The sequence below is a fragment of the Blennius ocellaris genome (genome assembly GCF_963422515.1).
Source record: "Blennius ocellaris genome assembly, chromosome: 9".
NCBI lineage: Eukaryota > Metazoa > Chordata > Actinopteri > Blenniiformes > Blenniidae > Blennius > Blennius ocellaris.
Window position 1 is genome coordinate 749,426 of NC_137658.1, and position 22,683 is coordinate 772,108.

The window sequence follows — 22,683 nt, forward strand, 5'->3', positions numbered from 1 at the left end:
TGGGGTGACGGGATGATTAATGTGGATTAACATCTGGGTTTCTGATTCACACTCTTGTTTGTCTCCAGAAACGAGATAGATCTATAGATAGATGGATAGATAGATCTATAGATACAGTAGATACTGTAGATAGATAGATCTATAGATACAGTAGATAGATCTATAGATACAGTAGCTACAGGAGATAAATAGATCTATAGATACAGTAGATAGATCTATAGATACAGTAGCTACAGGAGATAGATAGATCTATAGATACAGTAGATAGATAGATCTATTGATACAGTAGATATATCTATAGATACAGTAGATACAGTAGATATATAGATCTATAGATAGATGGATAGATAGATCTATAGATACAGTAGATAGATCTATAGATACAGTAGCTACAGGAGATAGATAGATCTATAGATAGATGGATAGATAGTTATTGATACAGTAGATAGATGGATCTATAGATAGATGGATAGATAGAGTTATAGATACAGTTGATAGATAGATCTATAGATACAGGAGATAGATGGATCTATAGATAGATGGATAGATAGAGTTATAGATACAGTTGATAGATAGATCTATAGATACAGTAGATAGATAGATCTATAGATAGATGGATAGATAGATCTGTAGATACAGTAGATACAGGAGATAGATAGATCTATAGATACAGTAGCTACAGGAGATAGATAGATCTATAGATAGATGGATAGATAGATCTATAGATACAGTTGATAGATAGATCTATAGATACAGTAGCTACAGGAGATAGATATATCTATAGATAGATGGATAGATAGATCTATAGATACAGTTGATAGATAGATCTATAGATACAGTAGATACAGGAGATAGATAGATCTATAGATAGATGATAGATAGATCTATAGATACAGTAGATAGATCTATAGATGCAGTAGATACAGTAGATAGATAGATCTATAGATACAGGAGACAGATAGATCTATAGATAGATGGATAGATAGAGTTATTGATACAGTTGATAGATAGATCTATAGATACAGTAGATAGATAGATCTATAGATAGATGGATAGATAGATCTATAGATACAGTAGATACAGTTGATAGATAGATCTATAGATAGATGGATAGATAGATCTATAGATACAGTAGATAGATAGATCTATAGATAGATGGATAGATAGATCTATAGATACAGTAGATACAGTTGATAGATAGATCTATAGATAGATGGATAGATAGAGTTATAGATACAGTTGATAGATAGATCTATAGATACAGTAGATAGATAGATCTATAGATAGATGGATAGATAGATCTATAGATACAGTAGATACAGTTGATAGATAGATCTATAGATACAGTAGATAGATAGATCTATAGATGCAGTAGATACAGGAGATAGATAGATCTATAGATAGATGGATAGATAGATCTATAGATACAGTTGATGGATAGATCTATAGATACAGTAGCTACAGGAGATAGATAGATCTATAGATACAGTAGATACAGGAGATAGATAGATCTATAGATACAGTAGCTACAGGAGATAGATAGATCTATAGATACAGGAGATACAGGAGATAGATAGATCTATAGATACAGTAGATAGATCTATAGACACAGTAGATACAGTAGCTACAGTTGATAGATAGATCTATAGATACAGTAGATACAGGAGTAGACAGATCTATAGATCTATAGATACAGTAGATAGATCTATAGACACAGTAGATACAGTAGCTACAGTTGATAGATAGATCTATAGATACAGTAGATACAGGAGATAGACAGATCTATAGATCTATAGATACAGTAGATAGATCTATAGATACAGTAGATACAGTTGATAGATAGATCTATAGATACAGTAGATACAGTAGATAGATCTATAGATACAGTAGATACAGGAGATAGATAGATCTATAGCGAGGTAGACTTTATGTTAACAGAGGTAACATTTTGTCTTCAAGGATTTCAAATGTCCTCGTTTATTGACTTGTACACTTTTTTTAAAAAAAGGGCTATTGAGTGACGGCGAGACGAGAGGGTCAAACACGTCTGAAAGCTCGCGGTTCGTTCTGCGCGGAGCAAAAGTTAGCCCGAGGAAAGAAAAGCCGAGGCGACGTGGAGGTCAGAGACGGCTGAAGTTCACCGAGACTGACTCCGAGGTTCCGTTTCTACAGAAGAGTCTGCAGAAGTCAAAGGCTCCTTCACCGCGCTACCTTTAGCAAGTCGCGATTCTATGTTTGCAAAGCTTCGTACAGAACAAAAGGGCAAAACGATCCCGCAACTGCTGTGTCGTTCAATTGTGAATTAAAACGTCTTCATTACTTTCCTCTGCTGGTTGGATTGCATCCATGTTTTGTGATTTAACGAAGGTGAAGTCGGTTCTAAATGTAAAGATTTCGCTCTTCAACGGTCGCCCCAAACATCCAGGAGGATGGTTTTGTTTCCGCCGTTCGTTCTGCCGCCGTAGCTCTGTGCCCGGGCCTCACCCCCCCGGGCTGTCCTGTGTTCCAGGTGATCCTGGAGTGGCCCACGGACCTCGCCGTCAGCCCCATGGACAACTCGCTGTACGTCCTGGACAACAACATCGTGCTGCGCATCACGGAGAACGGCCAGGTGAGCATCGCGGCCGGCCGGCCCGTCCACTGCCCCCTGGCCGGCCTGGAGCGCGGCGTCGCCGGCGGCCAGCGGGCGCAGCTGACGCCCCTGGAGTCGGCCGTCTCCATCTCCGTGTCCTACCACGGCGCCATCTACGTCGCCGAGACGGACGAGAGGAAGATGAGCAGGATCCGCAAGGTGTCGGTGGACGGCGAGATCACGCACCTGGCCGGCGCGCCGTCCGACTGCGACTGCAAGAACGACGCCAACTGCGACTGCTACCAGACGGGCGACGGCTACGCCAAGGACGCCCGGCTCAACGCGCCGTCGTCGCTGGTGGCGGCGCCGGACGGGACCCTGTACGTGGCCGACCTGGGCAACATCCGCATCCGGGCCATCTCCCGGAACGGGCCGGCCCTGATCTCCGGCGCCTACGAGGTGGCGTCGCCCGACGCCCAGGAGCTCTACGTGTTCGACGGCAACGGCACGCACCAGCACACCGCCAGCCTGCTGACCGGCGACCTGAAGTCCAGCTTCAGCTACAGCACGGAGAACGACATCACGGCCGTCACCGACAGCAGCGGGAACACGCTGCGCATCCGCCGCGATCCCAACCGCACGCCGGTGCGGATCGTCGCCCCCGACAACCAGGTGATCTGGCTGACCATGGGCACCAACGGCGGGCTGAAGACCCTGACGGCCCAGGGCCGGGAGCTGGTGCTGCTCACCTACCACGGCAACAACGGCCTGCTGGCCACCAAGACCTCGGAGATCGGCTGGACCACCTTCTACGAGTAGGTTCTTTTTTTAAATTTTATTTATTAAAAGAAAGACGTTTTTAAATACATTACAGTCGTTCCAATGTGCTTTTATAGAGAAAATAGAAAAAGCCCAACATCCACATGAGCAGCAGGTGAGTTTGTGACTGTGGAAAAGAAAAACTTCCTCTAACAGGAGAAACTTTGTAGAAACCAGAGGTGGAGGAGGGGAGGGGAGGAGAGAGAAGAGGAGAGGAGAGGGGAAAGGAAAGAGGAGAGGAGAGGAGAGGAGAGGGGAAAGAAAAGAGGAGAGGAAAGGAATGGAAAGGAAAGAGGAGAGGAGAGGAGAGGAGAGAGGAAAGAAAAGAGGGGAGGAGAGGAGAGGGGAAAGAAAAGAGGGGAGGAGAGGAGAGGAGAGGAGAGGGGAAAGAAAAGAGGAGAGGAAAGAGGAGAGGAAAGGAATGGAAAGGAAAGAGGAGAGGAGAGGAGAGGAGAGGGGAAAGAAAAGAGGGGAGGAGAGGAGAGGAGAGGGGAAAGAAAAGAGGAGAGGAAAGAGGAGAGGAAAGGAATGGAAAGGAAAGAGGAGAGGAGAGAGGAAAGAAAAGAGGGGAGGAGAGGAGAGGAGAGGAGAGGGGAAAGAAATGAGGAGAGGAAAGAGGAGAGGAAAGGAATGGAAAGGAAAGAGGAGAGGAGAGGAGAGGAGAGGAGAGGAGAGGAGAGGAGAGGGGAAAGAAAAGAGGGGAGGAGAGGAGAGGAAAGGAAAGGAAAGAGGAGAGGAGAAACAGAGAAAGACTTGGTGGGGAGAAACATACAACACCCATACATTTTTTTTTTATATACATTTTATAATACAGTAATCACAGTGATCTAAATATTTTTATCTAATATTGTGTGTGTGTGTGTGTGTGTGTGTGTGTGTGTGTGTGTGTGTGTGTGTGTGTGTGTGTGTGTGTGTGTGTGTGTGTGTGTGTGTGTGTGTGTGTGTGTGTGTGTGTGGTTTGTCCTTTGGATGTGAATGGAGCTGTTGGGGGGGGGGGGGGGGGCCTGCAGCACTACCCCGGGTACGAGTAGGTTCCACGCCGGGGGTTCTGCGTTCTGCTTGACGCTCTGTGGTGATTTACCAGTTCTCCCACAATGGCAATTAAAACACACCACCTACTTTGTGCGTTCTAATAAAAAAACCTTGTAAACAAAAGTGCTTTGCGCTCTGGCAGAAAATGCTATTTATTTAGGAATTTATAAAAAAAGAAGACAATTCCCTGGTTCTCGGGACGAGAATAAGATATTAGAATCCCCGAAGCCGGACGGATTTAATAAACACTTTATTTTAGCACATTTCCCTCCATCTTAACTAATATTTTCATAAAGTAAAACCTGGAATTGTTTGCAGATGGAAATGTTTGCTGTGAGTGTGTGATCCTCTTTCAAGTCCTCGTTTACTCTATAATTGGTACGTACCTGCAAACTGCTGCAGGGTGCACCTTTAATTGAAACCTAATTATAAAATGTGCCTCAGATCTCTAAAGTAGCCTAGTTTGACTTTATTAACTTGATGTTCATAAAGTATGTTACATTTCTCTATATTTTTTGTTTCAAGGAATATGTCGTGTGTTTGCTTATTTGGGAGATAAATATTAAAACGGTTCACATAAGAATGCAGCCCAGCAGGACATCTTTAGCATGACGTACCTCTGAAGGCAGATTAACGAATGTTTACGTGACGTTTTCAAGTGAAGTCGCGAAAAAATCCATTGCATTTTGTGGCGTCTGCTAGCAGAGCCGCTAAAAACGCAACTTTTTAAAAAGAAGCCAAGGTGGAACTTTTGAAAAACTCCCGGCCGTAGTGACTGGTGTTCTGCACATGCTCAGTAGAGACTGTCTCAACATATTTTGACAGTCGCCATAGCAACAATCCAACTTGGTGCTTTTATTTTGACAGTCACTTCCCCCAGCGTTCATGTTTATGAGCATTTTCTTCTCTCCTGTGTGTGTGTGTGTGTGTGTGTGTGTGTGTGTGTGTGTGTGTGTGTGTGTGTGTGTGTGTGCGTGCGTGCGTGCGTGCGTGCGTGCGTGCGTGCGTGCGTGCGTGCGTGCGTGCGTGTGTGTGTGGTTTCATTACAAAAACAGCCCACAGCTCCAACTTGTGGCCTGGCATGGTAACTGCAATGCTAATGCTAATTCCAGTGTTTCTGCTGACGCTGCGCCATAAATGTGAAACTTAAGTGAACTGAAATCTCAAAATCGCCGAGTTTCACGGGGCCTTAATGATCTACAACAACACATTGATCGATCGATTGATTGATTGATACTTTATCAGCTTACGCACAACAACAGAAAAGACAAAGCAGGGAGGTTAGTAATAATATTAATATTAAAATAATATTAAAATGTAGTATCTAGTCAAAAAAACCTTGCCGTATATTACTATAAACAAGCAGTCATATTATCCAGATTTTCAACACTTTCGCAGCAATTTCTTATTGGTCCAAAAACATCAACAATCGTATACAAAGTTTCTTGGCCCAAATCCAGCTTTTCCTTTATTTCCCCTCCGTTTCAGTATAACACTCCTCTGCTAGAGAGAGCGAGAGAGGGAGAGAGAGAGGGAGAGAGAGCGATTGTGTTCAAATGCTCGTTAAAAAACTAAATAAATCAAAAGTTTGAAAAAAAAACTGACCGACCACATTTTGGTATTAAAGCCGCCTTGACTTTCTGTTCCAGCACTTTGTTTTGCGAGCAGAGCCTCTGATTGAATTCTTCTCCCATGTGTAATTCGCTGTCATGTCACATTATGCCATGAATGATCTGCTCACTATAACTAAAAAAAAAAAAAAAAAAGAGCAAAGCATTCAGTTGAGATTATAATGACACATCAATCATCCAAATAATTGAATTCATTACAAGACTGTGGTGTTTTGTTTTTTCTACTTGAATATGAAACTGATAGCTGATGAGATGTGTCACTCTCCCATATTAAATATTTGGATTGTGCCTTCAGCTCTTCACTTGCACTGCAACGAAATTTAACATATCCAGAAGAAAAAACCCAGAAAATCTTGACATTTTAATTACCAGAGAGTCGACGGCCCGACTCAGGCGGTGTAATTGAAACGGGAGCGTTCATACACACCGACGCTTTGTCATTTCCCCAAACCAGCTACGACAGCGAGGGCCGCCTGATGAACGTGACGTTCCCCACCGGCATGGTGAACAACTTGTACACGGACCTGCACAGCGCCCTGACGGTGGACATCGAGAGCTCCATGAGCGAGGAGGAAGTCAGCATCACCACCAACACCTCCACCCTCCGCTCCTTCTACACGCTGTCCCAGGGTACCGCGATCTGTCGTTGTTTTCAGGGGTCAGCCGGGCAACGTGGAGTAAGCTCGAGTCGTGCATCACTGCGACTCGGACGGCCCGACAGGCGACGGTGTTAAATGATTACTCTCTCGCCGTGTGGGCTCGGCTGGCTGGCGGGCGGGGGGGGGGGGGGGGGGGGGGGCGACGCCTCCACCTTTTGGAACGCTGTGTTTTCTCGTCCCATGCCAGAGCCAGATGGTGCAGTCGGCCCAGCACATCATTCATCTTCTTTTTTTTTTTTACATGTGAAAAGTCGCTCAATTCAAACGCTTGAGTCCTTTGAGCACAATAATGCACGGCCAGTAATCACCCCTCGGAGACTATAAATACCATCAATCCTGATGTGATACTGGTATTTCCTTTTTAAGATTAGATAAGATATGATAAGCCTTTATTGATCTCACAATGGAGAAATGTACTTGTTACATTCTGCTCTTCAGGACTCAGTCGTAGGAAAGACAAGAAATTTGCAAACACCCACATGGAAAGAACCTATATAAACATATATGTTTTAATATAGGGTTTGATATATGTGACATATATAATATTGGCCGTTTTCCTATACTATATGTACATAAATGCACATATATGTACACATATACGTGCATACAGGTACCTATATAGGTACATATATGTGTGCATATACACATGTACCTATATGTTCTTCTTGCGTAATTGTTTTTAAGTTAGTTCTTAGTTATTGCCTTGATAATGTATGACAGTTGCCAAAGTGAGATATATAGGCTATATATATATATATATGTGTGTGTGTGTGTGTGTGTAATTAAAGAAGCAGTACAGGAGACCTATATGGCCTGTATATTCACATATATTCACCTCAATTTTGCCTATATGTGGCATATATACGCATATATGCAGCATATATGTGCACATAAACTGCTTATAGGCATATGTCCTCATATAGGTTCTTTCCATGTGAGCAGTTAGGTAAGAATAGAGGAATCTTATATACAATGACTATCAAGAACCCTAAGGACCAACAATATTTACAGTAATAATAAGTAGATAAAAAAATCAGGACTAAAAAACAAGATAAAAATCACAAACTATAATAAAGTATAATAAGTTCTAAGGGGAGCAAAATATACAGTAAGATGAAATACAAGGAAAATAAACTATGATGGGGGGCAAAGTGTAGAATAAAGTACAATAAAGTTACTATAGTAAAAATAATACCAGTGTTGGAAAGGTTCGGTCCTAACAAGTGGTCAATTAGTGACGTAGATAAAGTGACGTAGATAAAGTGACGTAGATGCAGGGGTTATTGCACATAGTATTGCATGTTACTTTACAGTGTTGTTGTCCAGTCTAACAGCAGTAGGGATGAAGGACTTGCCGTAGGGATGAAGGACTTGCTCCGTCCTGCACTGAGAGAGCTCCTCACTGACTATTCCCCCCCCCCCCCCCCCCCCCCCTCCCCCCCTCCCCCCGACCAACAGACCAGTGCAGGAGCAGCTATCAGGTGGGCTTCGACAACTCGCTGAGGATCACCTACGCCAACGGGATGGACACCCACTACCAGACGGAGCCGCACATCCTGGCCGGCGCCGCCAACCCCACCGTGGCCAGGCGCAACATGAGCCTGCCGGGGGAGAGCGGGCAGAACCTGGTGGAGTGGCGCTTCCGCAAGGAACAAGCCAGAGGGAAAGTTATCGTGTTTGGACGGAAGCTGCGGGTATGTTCTCTCTCTCTCTCTCTCTCTCTCTCTCTCTCTCTCTCTCTCTCTCTCTCTCTCTCTCCTGGTACTCGCTGCACAATCCAGTGATGAATGTCACATTCCTGATGTCGGTCGCGGCTCCAGCTCTGCTCAGCCATGCGAGTCCGTGTGAAATCCAGACTCCACGTCAGGCGTCCTTATTCTAACCTTCCAAAAAAAATGTTTCTTTCTCATTGAAATTTATGAGTCCCCAACATTCGTCCCGATTGCAGGGAGTTATCGGTATTCCGGTGTAGAAGTGCGACTGTAGAGTCCTCCTACCCGTAACGCCGTCTGATTGCTGATTTATGATTCACGGGACTCCGTCGGCTACGGCGTTGCTTTGTTTCGCGGTAATTTTTTTTGTCCCCATTAAAGGTGGGAGGACGGAATTTAAGTGTGCCTGAACAACGGCCAGAGTGTCTCTCTCTGGTTAATGAGCCACGTGAAGGGGGCGTGAATCTCTGCCAACACAGTTTAAAGAGCCATTCAGGCAAAGAACGGCGACGTGGAGACCGAGAAAGTTTTCCCCCCCCGAGGGGGAAACCGCGCCGTCCGGCAATCAGCCGACTTCACGCCTCCGCCATTGATTAGGCGCGTCAAATCAACGTCTCGCACCGGCTCTTGACGCCTTCATCTCGCCCGCAGGTGAACGGACGGAACATCCTCTCCGTCGATTACGACCGCACCCTGAGGACGGAGAAGATCTACGACGACCACAGGAAGTTCCTCCTGAAGATCATCTACGACACGGCGGGCCACCCGGTCCTCTGGGTGCCCAGCAGCAAGCTGCTGCCCGTCAACGTGAGCCGCACCGGCAGCGGGCAGATCAGCGCCCTGCAGCGGGGGCCCACCACCGAGAGGCTGGAGTACGACGGCCAGGGCCGCCTCGTCTCCAGGGTCTTCGCCGACGGGAAGATCTGGAGCTACACCTATCTGGAGCAGGTGAGGAAGCCCGCGACGCGCCGTACCTGCCGGCACGGCGATAAATCAGGACTCTGGCATGTATGGAGCCAGAGGTCACCCTGAAGAGGCGCCTCTCTTCTTTTTTTTTATTTTATTTTGTCACCCTCAAAGACTCTCCATCTTCGGCTTTCCAAGCACCTCCACACATAGTAATTCCGCGGCTTCCCCCGCTAACGGCAAATTTATGAGCGTCATTTACAAGCCTCAGACGTAAAAGTGTCCGGTCGGCTTCCCTCCACGGGAGGATCTGGATGTAACATCTCCGGGCCATAACTCAAGCCAGTCGTCAAAATTCGCCGGGCGAGCCGAGGAGGGTGCGGCGGCGGCGAGATAAAACGCAGCGCGGTGTGTCTTAACGGCTCTCCGGCGGTATGTCAGGGCTAACCGAGGGAACGCCGCCCCGCGGAAGAGATGACCGTCGCCGCCGTCGTAAGTCTCAGTGTGGGGAAAAAAAAAAAAAATGTCTAATGCTCGGAGTACGGTCTTGCCCCGAGCTTCACTTTATTTGTCATACTTATGGCACCTTTCTCAATAAACAGGCTCTTTAAAGCTATAAAGACGCCGACTGCTCGTTCAGAATTGCCCACAACAAAAGCCACGTCTTCCGCCGCGTCGTTTCCCCCTCCGTCTCCTCCACAATAAATATTCTCCTCGCCGTTCCGGAGAGTTCTGAGATTGCACAGAGATGCTGAGGCCAAATAAAGCATGCAGAGATTTCCCTCATCCACTCCTGACTGCCTCTTTCCCGTTGCGTGACCCGGAGAGGCCGTGTCAACACTCTGACATCGGTAACAGAGGGGCTCAGGGAACCTCGGCGCCGCCACGCATGACTGGGTATGACATTTTAACGGCGAGGGTGGTAAACCCTGGGCTGACAGGTCCCTCTCCAAACTGCAAAGTGTAAATTAATTAAAACGAGGCTCCCTCCGTGTGACGGCGGGTTAAAAATAAACACGTTTGACTGTAGCAGAGCGTGTTTGAACGTACCAGTTCTCCCCCTGCAATGTCGCGAAATGTTTTTGGCCGGGGCTTTACAAAGTGGGCAGCGTCAATAAACAGTTTTCTGTGTTTTTCCACACGGTGATCAAAACAGAATTGACGGTGGGAAGCTGGCAGCTGCTGCCTCTGATAGTTAGCAATATCAAGTACATTTTTAATGCACCCTGTCTCCTTTCCTTAAGGCGGAACAGTCGTGCACTTGGGCAACACGAAACCGTTGCAGTACTCGCATAGCGCGAAGACGTTTGAACAAATTGTTTCCCCGTGTTTCCTCCGCAGTCGATGGTTCTGCTGCTCCACAGTCAGAGGCAGTACATCTTTGACTTCGACCCTCTGGACCGGCTCTCCGCCGTCACCATGCCGAGCGTGGCCCGCTACACCATGCAGACCATCCGCTCGGTGGGCTACTACAGGAACCTCTACCACCCTCCCGAGAGCAACGCCTCGGTCGCCGTGGACTACAGCGAGGACGGCCTCCTGCTGAGGGTCGCTCACCTCGGCACGGGCCGCCGGGTGCTGTACCGGTACCGGCGGCAGAACAAGCTGTCGGAGATCCTGTACGACAGCACCAGGGTCAGCTTCACCTACGACGAGACGGCCGGCGTGCTGAAGACCGTCAACCTGCAGAACGAGGGCTTCATCTGCTCGATCCGCTACCGCCAGGTCGGCCCCCTGGTGGACCGGCAGATCTTCCGCTTCAGCGAGGACGGCATGGTCAACGCCCGCTTCGACTACACCTACGACAGCAGCCTGCGCGTCACCAGCGTGCAGGGCGTCATCAACGAAACGCCGCTGCCCATCGACCTGTACCAGTTCGACGACATCTCCGGCAAGATAGAGCAGTTCGGGAAGTTCGGCGTGATCTACTACGACATCAATCAGATCATCTCCACGGCGGTCATGACGTACACCAAGCACTTTGACGCGCACGGCCGCATCAAGGAGATCCAGTACGAGATCTTCCGCTCCCTCATGTACTGGATCACCTTCCAGTACGACGACGTCGGCAGGGTCACGAAGCGCGAGATCAAGATCGGCCCGTTCGCCAACACCACCAAGTACGGCTACGAGTACGACGTGGACGGCCAGCTGATGACCGTGTACCTCAACGACAAAGTGATGTGGCGCTACACGTACGACCTCAACGGGAATCTGCACCTGCTGAACGCGGGGAACAGCGCCAGGCTGCTCCCCCTGCGCTACGACCTGAGGGACCGCATCACCCGCCTCGGGGACATCCAGTACCGGATGGACGAGGACGGCTTCCTCCGCCAGAGGGGCGCGGAGATCTTCGAGTACAACTCCAAGGGGCTGCTGGTGCGGGTCTACAGCAAGAGCAGCGGCTGGACGATTCAGTACCGCTACGACGGGCTCGGACGCAGGGTTTCCACCAAGACCAGCTTGGGCCAGCACCTGCAGTACTTCTACGCAGACCTGAGCTACCCCGCCCGGATAACGCACGTGTACAACCACTCCAGTTCGGAGATCACCTCGTTCTACTACGACCTGCAGGGCCACCTGTTCGCCATGGAGATCAGCAGCGGGGAGGAGTTCTACATCGCCTGCGACAACACCGGCACGCCCCTGGCCGTCTTCACCAGCAACGGCCTGCTGGTCAAGCAGCTGCAGTACACGGCGTACGGCGAGATCTACTTTGACTCCAACCCAGACTTCCAGCTGGTGCTCGGCTTCCACGGCGGGCTGTACGACCCCCTGACCAGGCTGCTGCACTTCGGGGAGCAGGACTACGACATCATGTCCGGGAGGTGGACCGTCCCGGACGTGTCCTCGTGGCAGAAAGTGGGCAAGGAGCCAGCGCCGTTTAATCTCTACATGTTCAGAAACAACAACCCCATCAGCAAAGTTCACGAAGTCAGAGAATATGTCGCAGGTGAGACTTTTCATCGTAATCCTTTCGTTATAACTTCCCAACGAAAAAGCTGAAATGTTTGGATGTTTGTTTGGTCCATTTAATTATGTGTCTAATTAATTCTTTTACTAATTGGCTTCTAAGGTCAAGCATCAAATTCATAGTCGTCAATGTGTTGTTTTTTTTATTTTTATGTAAATACTTTCATGTTTTGAAGTACCAAAGAAGCAGCTTTTAAAAACCAAAGTGTTCAAAGACATCCACAAAGCAGACGAGGCTCCGTTTGTTCCTGAGGTTAAAAAACGTCAAAAACCCCACGCCTTTTCCAGATGTGAACAGCTGGCTGGTGACGTTTGGGTTTCATCTTCACAACACCATTCCCGGGTTCCCCGTCCCAAAGTTCGACTTGAGCATGCCGTCCTACGAACTGACGAAGAGCCAGCTCTGGGACGACCTGCCGGTGAGTGACGCTGCCAAGAAAATAAATAAATAAATAAATAAATAAATAAACGAGACGAACGGCAAAGTAAAGATGACGAAAAAATCCAAACTTATTTTTGGTTGTTTCCCTGTTACCTCAGTGTTTGGAAGCTGCCATGTCGTAATTGGATTGCTCTGTATTTCACAGAATATCAACTTTAATTGGACCCTATTTGCATAATAATAACACAAATAATAAGCAAACGTCTTCCTTCCTCTGCCGAGCCTTAGTCACTGGCACAACATATTTTAATGCTGTCTAAATTTATATGTAGTGTTTTGGTGTTGCTTGTGTTAAAACAGCCTTTTGATGCTATTTGTGTTCGTCTCCTTTGGTCTGCGGCCCGAACGCAAAGTGTGCCGCCGTAAAATCCGTCGCTGGGGATTTATCTCCTTTTGGCTCGAAAACCCCCATTATCTCGAACGTGAATGAGGAGCTCTGTGCAGCGGAGCGGCGGCTGCTCTCCAAATGTCCCGGAGAGCGCCGGTCTCTGCCATGTTCGGGCGTTAACGTCTCACTGCACTCTCCCTACAGTCGATCTCCGGGGTCCAGCAGGAAGTAACCCGACAAGCGCACTCCCTGCTGTCGTTCGAGCGGCTGCCCGAGGTCCACCTCCGCCGAGGTCGCCGGGGCGAGAAGTCCTGGCTGTGGTTCTCGGCCGCCATGTCCCCCATCGGCCGGGCGGTCATGTTCGCCATCTACAAGGGCAGCGTCCACACCCACACGCTCAACGTGGCCGGCGAGGACTGCATCAAGGTGGCCACCGTCCTCAACAACGCCTTCTACCTGGAGGACCTGCACTTCACCATCGAGGGGCGCGACACGCACTACTTCGTCAAGCCGGGCCTGCCGGACGCCGACCTCGCCGCCATGCACCTCACCAGCGGGCACAAGACCCTGGAGAACGGCGTGAACGTGACGGTGTCCCAGTCCACCACCGTCATGGACAGTCGGACCCGGCGCTTCGCCGACGTGGAGGTCCGCGCCGGCGCGCTGGCCTTCCACGTGCGCTACGGCTCCACGGTGGACGAGGAGAAGGCGCGGGTGCTGGAGCTGGCGCGGCAGCGCGCCCTGGCCGGCGCCTGGGCGAGGGAGCAGCAGCGGGTGCGGGAGGGCGAGGAGGGCGTCCGGCCCTGGACCGAGGGGGAGAAGCGGCAGCTGCTCAGCAGCGGCAAGGTGCTGGGCTACGACGGCTACTTCGTGCTGTCCATCGAACAGTACCCCGAGTTGGCGGATAGCACTAACAACGTCCACTTTCTCCGGCAAAGTGAAATCGGGAAGAGGTAACGAGGCGCATGTTCTGCCAAAGACGCTTTGTTTTGGTAGAGACACGCCCGGCGGACAAACTGGAATCCAACGTTGCTTATATGTACGTGTCGATGTGGTTTTTTTTTTTTTGTAGGAAAACAATAAGTAAATAAAAAAGAATGGGGGGGGGGAGTAAAAGAAAATATAAATAGGGTAAAAAAAGAAAAACTAAATAGAAGTGGTCAAAAGCAATGCTGTGCATTGTGACCAGCGGACTACAGAGTAAACGTTCAACTCCAGCGAGCCTTAACACGGCGATTACAGGTCACATCCTCTGTAGCACAAACCTTCTGGACGCTGGACTCTCAAGCGGAGGAATCCTGATTTATCCGAGGAAACGGTGGGCTAGTTTCGGTGTTTTAATTTTCGTTGATTTTAATTTTACATTTTTTTTTTTTTTTTTTTTTTTTAATGTTTCATCAAGACAAGTTTGGCTCAACAGAGTCTCGTCAGAGCAAAAGGAAATGTTTACATTATGCATATCTGCACTTCTGTAGAAGTACCAGGCCTGTGGGTTCAACTGTCCTCGAGCAAATACTTTAGTTTTTTTTTTGTTGTTGTTGTTGTTTTTTTTTTTTTTTCAAATCAGAGACTTCTGATGTCAGACATATTCTCACAGAACAACCACTATGTATTCCAGATTTAGCACTGTAAACATCAAAAATGTCTTATTCTCCTTGAGATGCTTTTAAGTGGAAAAAAAAACAAAAAAACAAAACATGTTTAAGTACCTAATATTCATTGTGGAAAAAAAACTAAACAAAACAAACAAAAAAAAAAAAAGGACTGCAAAGGTATGAGGAGCTGTTTGGGGGGGCGGGGGGGCCGCCGTGTCCCGGATAGCACAGGGACACCATGTTTTGTAAATTATGCAAGAGTTTTATGGCGTTTTTTTAAGAAACTGAATAAATGTCTGTACTAGTCATATTACCAGTAATTTATGTTGTGTTTATACATGAATAAAGTCCCGCTGCTTTTGGTTTTAATTCTTTATTTACTTTTAAATGTTCTTTTATGTGATCTTCCTCAGACATGGATTCTGTTTTCGCTCTGTCAGATTTCTTGAGGCTTCGTTCCTGATAAATAAGCCGATGTGGGCTTTCTTCACAATGCTCTGTTTAAGTGATTACCAGAAACTTGTGCATGTGGTGACGAGTATTTACAAGTGGTGATGTATCTATAACATGCGGTCAACTATTACTTCCACTAAATTTAATGTTTATTGGGCATAATGCCTTTTGACTTGGCTTCCTGTCCAATGAATATTTCATTAACACAAATATTTCATGAACCCATCTCACATAAACAAGGTTACAGTGGAGAATATAGATCACGACCATGTGCTCAGTAGATTTTATTTATTTATTTATTTTTATTTTGAATGTTCAATGCACTCATGGATTAAAATGATATTGGGGTTCTTTTTTGGGTGTCTTGTTTTTTCAACGATCAAACTTGCAGCCGAGTTTTGAAATCGGCTTCAGAAACCGAAGTTGTGTGTGTGTGTGTGTGTGTGTGTGTGTGTGGAGGGGGGGGGGGGGGGTGGATTCACACACAGACGTGGAAATCACTTTCCAAAAAAACCCACCAAAATCACATCTTGTGTCAATTATTTTACATCTTTTGTGCTCCAAAGCGAAGCCCGACCAGACGAACATCGCCTTGAACTGAAACGTCGTAATTGTAGCTGAAGAACTTCTGATTGGAATTAACGTCTCAGTCGGCATCGTGTTCACACGAGGCTCGTAAGAACATTTGATATTGTTTAAATTACGTTTGTGGGTTGTGATCAGTCTTCCTTGTCGAGCGCCGCTCATCAAAGCCCGCCGGAGTTTTGATGATGGAAGACTGAACAGTGAAAACAAGGCCGTCGTATGAAAGACGCCTCTTTTTCATGGTAAGCTTCAAACAGCATTTGAAACCAAATGGGAGAATGAGAATGAGAATATTCTTCGCTCAAAAGTTATTTTATGCTGTTGTTTCTGACCTCTGAAGTGCTGCAGTAGCCCCCCCCCCCCCCCCCCCCGGATTCTTTACATGTTGTTTTTTTTAACTCAAAATGTTTTATGACATGTACAGCTCCATGAAGGTGCGTCTCTTTGAACGTTGCTCATCTCCAAATCTAACATCCATGCCTTCTCATCGGCCTCCCTGAGGGTATACCACCTCTGTTCACCGCCAACCTATAATGAAATGTTTTATTAAAGTCCCCCCAGTGAGCAGCCGCCTATTGTTCTTCCACAGTGAAATTACAGTGAACTTCTTCAAGCCTCTCCCGTTTGTTTTTGAAGCATCCATACAAAGAGACTGTGCAGAAAAAAAAAAGTCAAATGTGCTGCGTTTAAATCTCCCATTCCCTTAAAAGTCCTCTGATGCTCCCTGGTGGTGCAAAGTGCATAGTTCACAAAGTCGTCCAATCGCAGAGCGGCGTGTTTAATCTGCATATCTCAACGCCGTGCAATATTTCACAACCCGCCGTGCTTCTATAAAACTCGACGTTCTGTTGCTTTGAGCTCCGACTTCAAACGGCTTCCGTCACATTCCGGTGATTTGTGAGCCAAATGTTTGGAGGAGGAAAAAAAAAAACAAAACAAACAAACAAACCGAAACACTTCTGGACTCTTGCAGGTTAATTCAAAGAGGCGTCAAATGGAATGGTTAAAGTGGTGATGTGAGAACGAGGCGCTGCAGTGTCACGCTGTGGCCACTGAAGGCAGTGCCAAGGCAAGAGTGTGCCACATCGCCGCGCTGTGCCGCGCCGCACGGCTAGGCCTACTTCAAAGGCTCACATAAAAGAGATGGCACACTTTGCAAGAACATCAAAGACCCACAATCATTGTGCAATAACCACATCAGAGCAATAGAAAAAAAAAAAATCAAGCATGTTGCATAATTCAGATGAGCCTCTCTTCGATCTTTTTTTTCTTTTTTTTTTGGGTGGGGGGGGGGGGGTGGGGGGGGGCAGCCATATGGAATCTCACTACCAAAAATAAAATGATTTTACAATCTGCAAACGCAGGCTTGGACACAGAACATTACTGGCCAGAAGAAAGGCGGCGGCCCCCGCGATGCTTCACTTTGACTCCACGTGGCTTGAAGTGGTCCGGCGGGTCAGGGGGGGTCGGGGGGGGGGGGGGGGGGGGGGGGGGGGGCTGTCTGCATGTCGACTCAGATCAAGGAGCGATAGAAGCTAACCTCTGTCAGGATGCGCCAATGAAATGGAAAATACGTTGGGATCAGAGCTGCAGTAATTCGAAGTGAGACGATCAGTCGATCGTTGATGTGATGTTAGAAATGTGCAATGAGGAGCGTCAACCCGAGGTTATTACATAATCATGAACACATGAAATAGCCAACAGGCTCACCTCTCTAATGAGGTGGTGGTGAATTAAAATCCTACCTCATCACTCCTCCAAGGACAACAAACATTCCAAAGCCCATATTTCCAATCGCTCACCTCTGGTGGTGTGTGTCGAGAAAATCCTTTTGCTCGACTGCAGAACCACCGACGTCCAACGTGAGGCTCGGGGGACAAAATGTGTCCACAAAGACGTATAACGAGGTCTGATACGACCTGGGGAAATGGAAAAATATAAAGATGAACCCATAAAGCAGACTTCTGTCTAGTAAAACGGTGCAGAAGACGGATGCAGTGGAGTCGTAAGAAAACAAAACGCCTGAAGAGGAAACAAGTGGAAAATATCTGGCAGCCGCTCGCCGCACTTCCAACTCAATACGTTTCCCTGGAGCCACAAAATGTACTTATATTTCCATTTAAAGGTAATAAAGCCAACATTACACCGAAAATAAAACAGGTTTGTCTATATTCGATGTTTACTTTGCATGAATGAAGTGAGCACGCCACAATCAAGCATTAGTCGTGTTTTATTGATTTTTGTGGCATTTTTTATTAAAATTTAAAAAAAAAATTTAGGTCTTCTCGCTGTTTTTCCTTGTTCCGAGGCGCGATCTACATTTATGGAGTGACGAGTCACACCTCACCTCTGGACTCATCCGCGCTCTGCCTGCAGCTAAATGACATTAGCGTCACATCCAAAGTGGCAGTTTGTGGAAACATGCTGCAAATATTACACATTCTGAGAGGCGATGGGGCTTCTGGCAACTTTAATGTAAAGAGATACGCCACGACAGGCCGGGCGCAGGAATAAATAACAACATTAAATGCTAGCAGTTTCACCTGAAACTAAGTTTGACTGGAATCAACAGGGAAAGCAGCTGTTTTTACTGAAAGTAAAGGAGAAAACGTTTAAATACTGGAAAAATCTGCTTTTAGTGAAACAGATTAAAAGCCAGGGTTGTGTTGTTGTGTTTTGGCTTTCTGCTGTTGTGTTGTAGGTATTTGTTGTTGTGTTGTAGGTATTTGTCATTGTGTTGTAGGTATCTGTTGTTGTGTTGTAGATATTTGTCGTTGTGTTGTAGGTATTTGTCGTTGTGTTGTAGGTATCTGTCGTTGTGTTGTAGGTATTTGTCGTTGTGTTGTAGGTATCTGTTGTTGTGTTGTAGGTATCTGTCGTTGTGTTGTAGGTATTTGTCATTGTGTTGTAGGTATCTGTTGTTGTGTTGTAGGTATCTGTCATTGTGTTGTAGGTATTTGTCGTTGTGTTGTAGGTATCTGTTGTTGTGTTGTAGATATTTGTCGTTGTGTTGTAGGTATTTGTCGTTGTGTTGTAGGTATCTGTCATTGTGTTGTAGGTATTTGTCGTTGTGTTGTAGGTATCTGTTGTTGTGTTGTAGGTATCTGTCGTTGTGTTGTAGATATTTGTCGTTGTGTTGTAGGTATTTGTTGTGTTGTAGATATTTGTCGTTGTGTTCTAGGTATTTGTCGTTGTGTTCTAGGTATTTGTCGTTGTGTTGTAGGTATCTGTTGTTGTGTTGTAGGTATTTGTTGTTGTGTTCTGCTGTCGGCCACTGTACAATTCCGCTTCAGCGAAAGTTCAGGTTTTGAATGTGTTTGCTTCGTTTGGAGTGGGGAGGATCGTGTGCGCAGAGTTGATAAATAAGACACGTGATTCTATCGGAGACCTTAAAATGACTTTTATATTTAAAACTAAAAGAGGAAGAGTTGGCTGCAGCAAACATCACTTCATCACTTTAAAATTCCAAACATCTGCAGGCTCGTCAGTCACTGACCGCTCCTCTCATCCAGATGTTTCAAACTAACCACAGCACGTGGCGTGAACTGCAGACGTTTCCAGATCACTGTGTGTGTGTGTGTGTGTGTGTGTGTGTGTGTGTGTGTGTGTGTGTACGCGCGTGCAAACAATGACTGATGGAAGAAAATCCAAAAGTCACTAACACACGTGTCGTATTTGTTGTCGGACCTTCATGACCTTCAGTCAGAATCGCACATCCAAACACAAATATCAGGTTTGAACTGTATTTGATTGAACTGTTTATTTGGACTCAATTCGTTCAGACGTAAATAATATTTTTTTTCATTTTTATAAAATCACTTTAAAAGTAAAACTAAATTCTTTTTCACAAAATAAAGATTCGTTTCTGTTGTTCTTTTTCCCTTAAATCTTGCAAATTATGCTAATAAGTGTAGGAGATTCACAACTAGTCCCCAAATGTTTGTGTTTACGAGGAAACATTTCAATCAACTGTAAAGGAGTGTCTGTAGATGATGATACATTGATTTTTATAGCATTTATTTTTCCTATGACCAAATAAAAATGTGCCAGCAACCCACTTTCAGGTCGAAACCCATCAGCTTATAATCACTGATTTATAAGAAATAAAAAATGATATAGTTGTAATAATAAAAAAATAAAGAGAAAATACTGACTCGAAGCTGATAAAAGTGTAAAGAAAGAAGGAAGAAAGAAAACAAAACTGTAAAATTTGCATCACATTTACCATTTGTGTAAAATAATATTACCATAATTGAATTAAAAAAAAATGTTGAGAACAAAAAATTAGGATATGCTCATTTCTATTTGTGTGAATGTGATTTGGTCGTGTTAACCATGTAATTTCTGGACTAAATGTTGTTTTTTTTGGTGGTTTGGCTGATCATGTGTAAGGTGACAGTTGGAGTTAATAGGCTGGGAGGAGCCTCAGGTCTTTACTCCGAACACATTCCGGAATGTTCACCTTGCGTGACGTGACCGACAGCGAGATTCAGGTGGATACGGGGACGGTCGCTTAATGGCAGATAGAAACTTATGTACGGCGGGGAAAGAGTGACTGCGGGGGTTCAAGGACCGGCAGAGTGGAGAAAGAAAAAAAATCATTGCACTTTAATGAGAGGCTTTAAACGTCGGCGGTCAAAACAAAGACGGGGCCTTCTTTTAATCAGTGACTCGCTCAGACCTTGGAGATAACAGGAAAACCACGCGTGCGTTAAAGGTTTGACAATTTACAGTGTGGAGCTTCTGGTCGCCGTTCAGCCGGGCTGAAGAGGGGGGGGGGGGGGGGGGAACAAAGCATTTTGGGGGCTCTGCCCCCCCCCCCCCCATCGCCCAGACGGAGCGAGGAGCTCGTCCCAATTCAGAAATAGCTGCTTGTTATCGTCCCTCTGATCTTCCCAGGGCCGCTGCTCACGCTGGAGACAAGACGGGGAGCCGATCGTCTAGGGGGGGGGGACTGGACGGGCTGGGCTTTTTATCCTGTTTCCACTGAGTGATGAAACTGGGCTAAATGTCTATTCCGAAAACTATTCATCCCGCCAAGGATGACCAGGCCAGTGTGTGTGTGTGTGTGTGTGTGTGTGTGTGTGTGCTCTGCAGGTGTGTATAAACACAAACACATTAGAAATACATCGAGTTCAGACTTCCAACAGTCCAAACGTCTCCAATAGTGTTGTTGTTTTTTTCACCGGGGGGAATAAAATATTAACCACACGGCAAATATTTACAGACGAGGCCAACGACCCCCGGAGAGTCTCAGAAAGCGAAATCATGTGACGCAGAAAAACAAATCTGAAATGATAGAAATGATACGGTTTGTTTTTAAAACGACCTTTGGCTTGAATGTTGTTGTTTTGTGGAAAGTTTTGGGGTGACGAGAACAGAACAGAACAGAACAGAACAAAACAAAACAGAACAGAACAGAACAGTGCAGTACAAAACAAAACAAAACAGGACAGAATAGAATAGAATAGAATAGAACACAACACAACACAACACAACACAGCAGAACAGAACAGAGCAGGATCGAATAGAATAGAATAGAATAGAATAGAATAGAATAGAATAGAATAGAATAGGACAGGACAGGACAGGACAGGACAGGACAGGACAGGACAGGACAGGACAGAACAGAACAGAACAGAACAGAACAGAATAGAATAGAATAGAATAGAATAGAATAGAATAGAATAGAATAGAATAGAATAGAACAGAACAGGACATAATAGAATAGAATAGAATAGAATAGAATAGAATAGAATAGAATAGAATAGAATAGAGTAGAATAGAATAGAATAGAACGGGACATAATAGAATAGAATAGAATAGAATAGAATAGAATAGAATAGAATTGAACGGGACAGAATAGAATAGAATAGAATAGGACAGGACAGGACAGGACAGGACAGGACAGGACAGGACAGAACAGAACAGAACAGAACAGAATAGAATAGAATAGAATAGAATAGAATAGAATAGAATAGAATAGAATAGAATAGAATAGAATAGAGTAGAATAGAATAGAACGGGACATAATAGAATAGAATAGAATAGAATAGAATAGAATAGAATAGAATAGAATAGAATAGAATAGAATAGAATAGAACGGGACATAATAGAATAGAATAGAATAGAATAGAATAGAATAGAATAGAATAGAATAGAATAGAAATACCTCATCAATCCCAATGGGAATTCCGTTAAGAGTATGCAATATGCAATAAAAAAAAATCAAACAAGTCATTTTGTGTCTTAACGTGTCGAAGGATTAATGCACAGAAAGGATGAAATCAACCAAAACACAGCAAACATGCTAGCAGGAGGAGTTCTGGTCTTCTAACCGCAGGAAACACGTTTAAATCACAGTTTTACTGATTAGATGATCGTGAGTCACGAGTTGTTATGAGGAAATGGCGTTTGGGGAAAAAAAAGGACACTATGGAACTGCTTGAGCAGCGACGTAAGAGATCCAGTCCTCTCAGACGCTTATATAACGTGTTGGATATATATGCATAGGAGCAGCGTAAACACTGCAGATACCCTGCGACCGAGACTCTGACATCCAAACAAACATCAGCTGATAACAATCTGCTGTTTGAACGGCGGCCGGGGGCCACACGCTCCACCTTCCAAATCCTGAAGTATATACATATATATATATTTCTATATTAAAAAAAAGAAGAAGAAGATGTGACATCCCCGCTAATGTGACGGATTCCGTCGAGAGTAACGTGCCGTGGCTCTTCTGGTCACGTTACCGCGGCGACCTCTCCTGCTCGGGTGTCAAACAAAGTCCAGAAGTGAAGGTAAACAAGGGGTCGGTGGGACAAACAGAGGCGGGCCGGACGCTTCCCCCGGAGCGCCGGACTGATTGGACGGGGCAAATCTTTAAAAGCCCGCATTGCGTCGGGGACAATTTTAGTAAATATTATTCGAGGAACCAGAAAACGTCTCTGCAGCGTCGAGTCGGGGACAAGTC

General features: G+C 45.8%; 1 protein-coding gene across 1 annotated transcript in view; it reads left to right on the forward strand.

Annotated features, from left to right (window-relative positions):
* Positions 1 to 15,470, forward strand: part of LOC308134735 (teneurin-3) — a gene marked incomplete at its 5' end in the record, with an annotated part of 101,370 nt that extends 85,900 nt beyond the window's left edge. The window contains 7 exon segments of the mRNA XM_080502516.1: positions 2,510 to 3,387; positions 6,509 to 6,684; positions 8,172 to 8,407; positions 9,077 to 9,373; positions 10,673 to 12,284; positions 12,593 to 12,723; positions 13,279 to 15,470. Of these exon segments, the coding sequence (XP_080358642.1) occupies positions 2,510 to 3,387; positions 6,509 to 6,684; positions 8,172 to 8,407; positions 9,077 to 9,373; positions 10,673 to 12,284; positions 12,593 to 12,723; positions 13,279 to 14,031 (4,083 nt within the window). The 3' untranslated portion in view covers positions 14,032 to 15,470.
* Between the last annotated feature and the right edge of the window lie 7,213 nt (positions 15,471 to 22,683).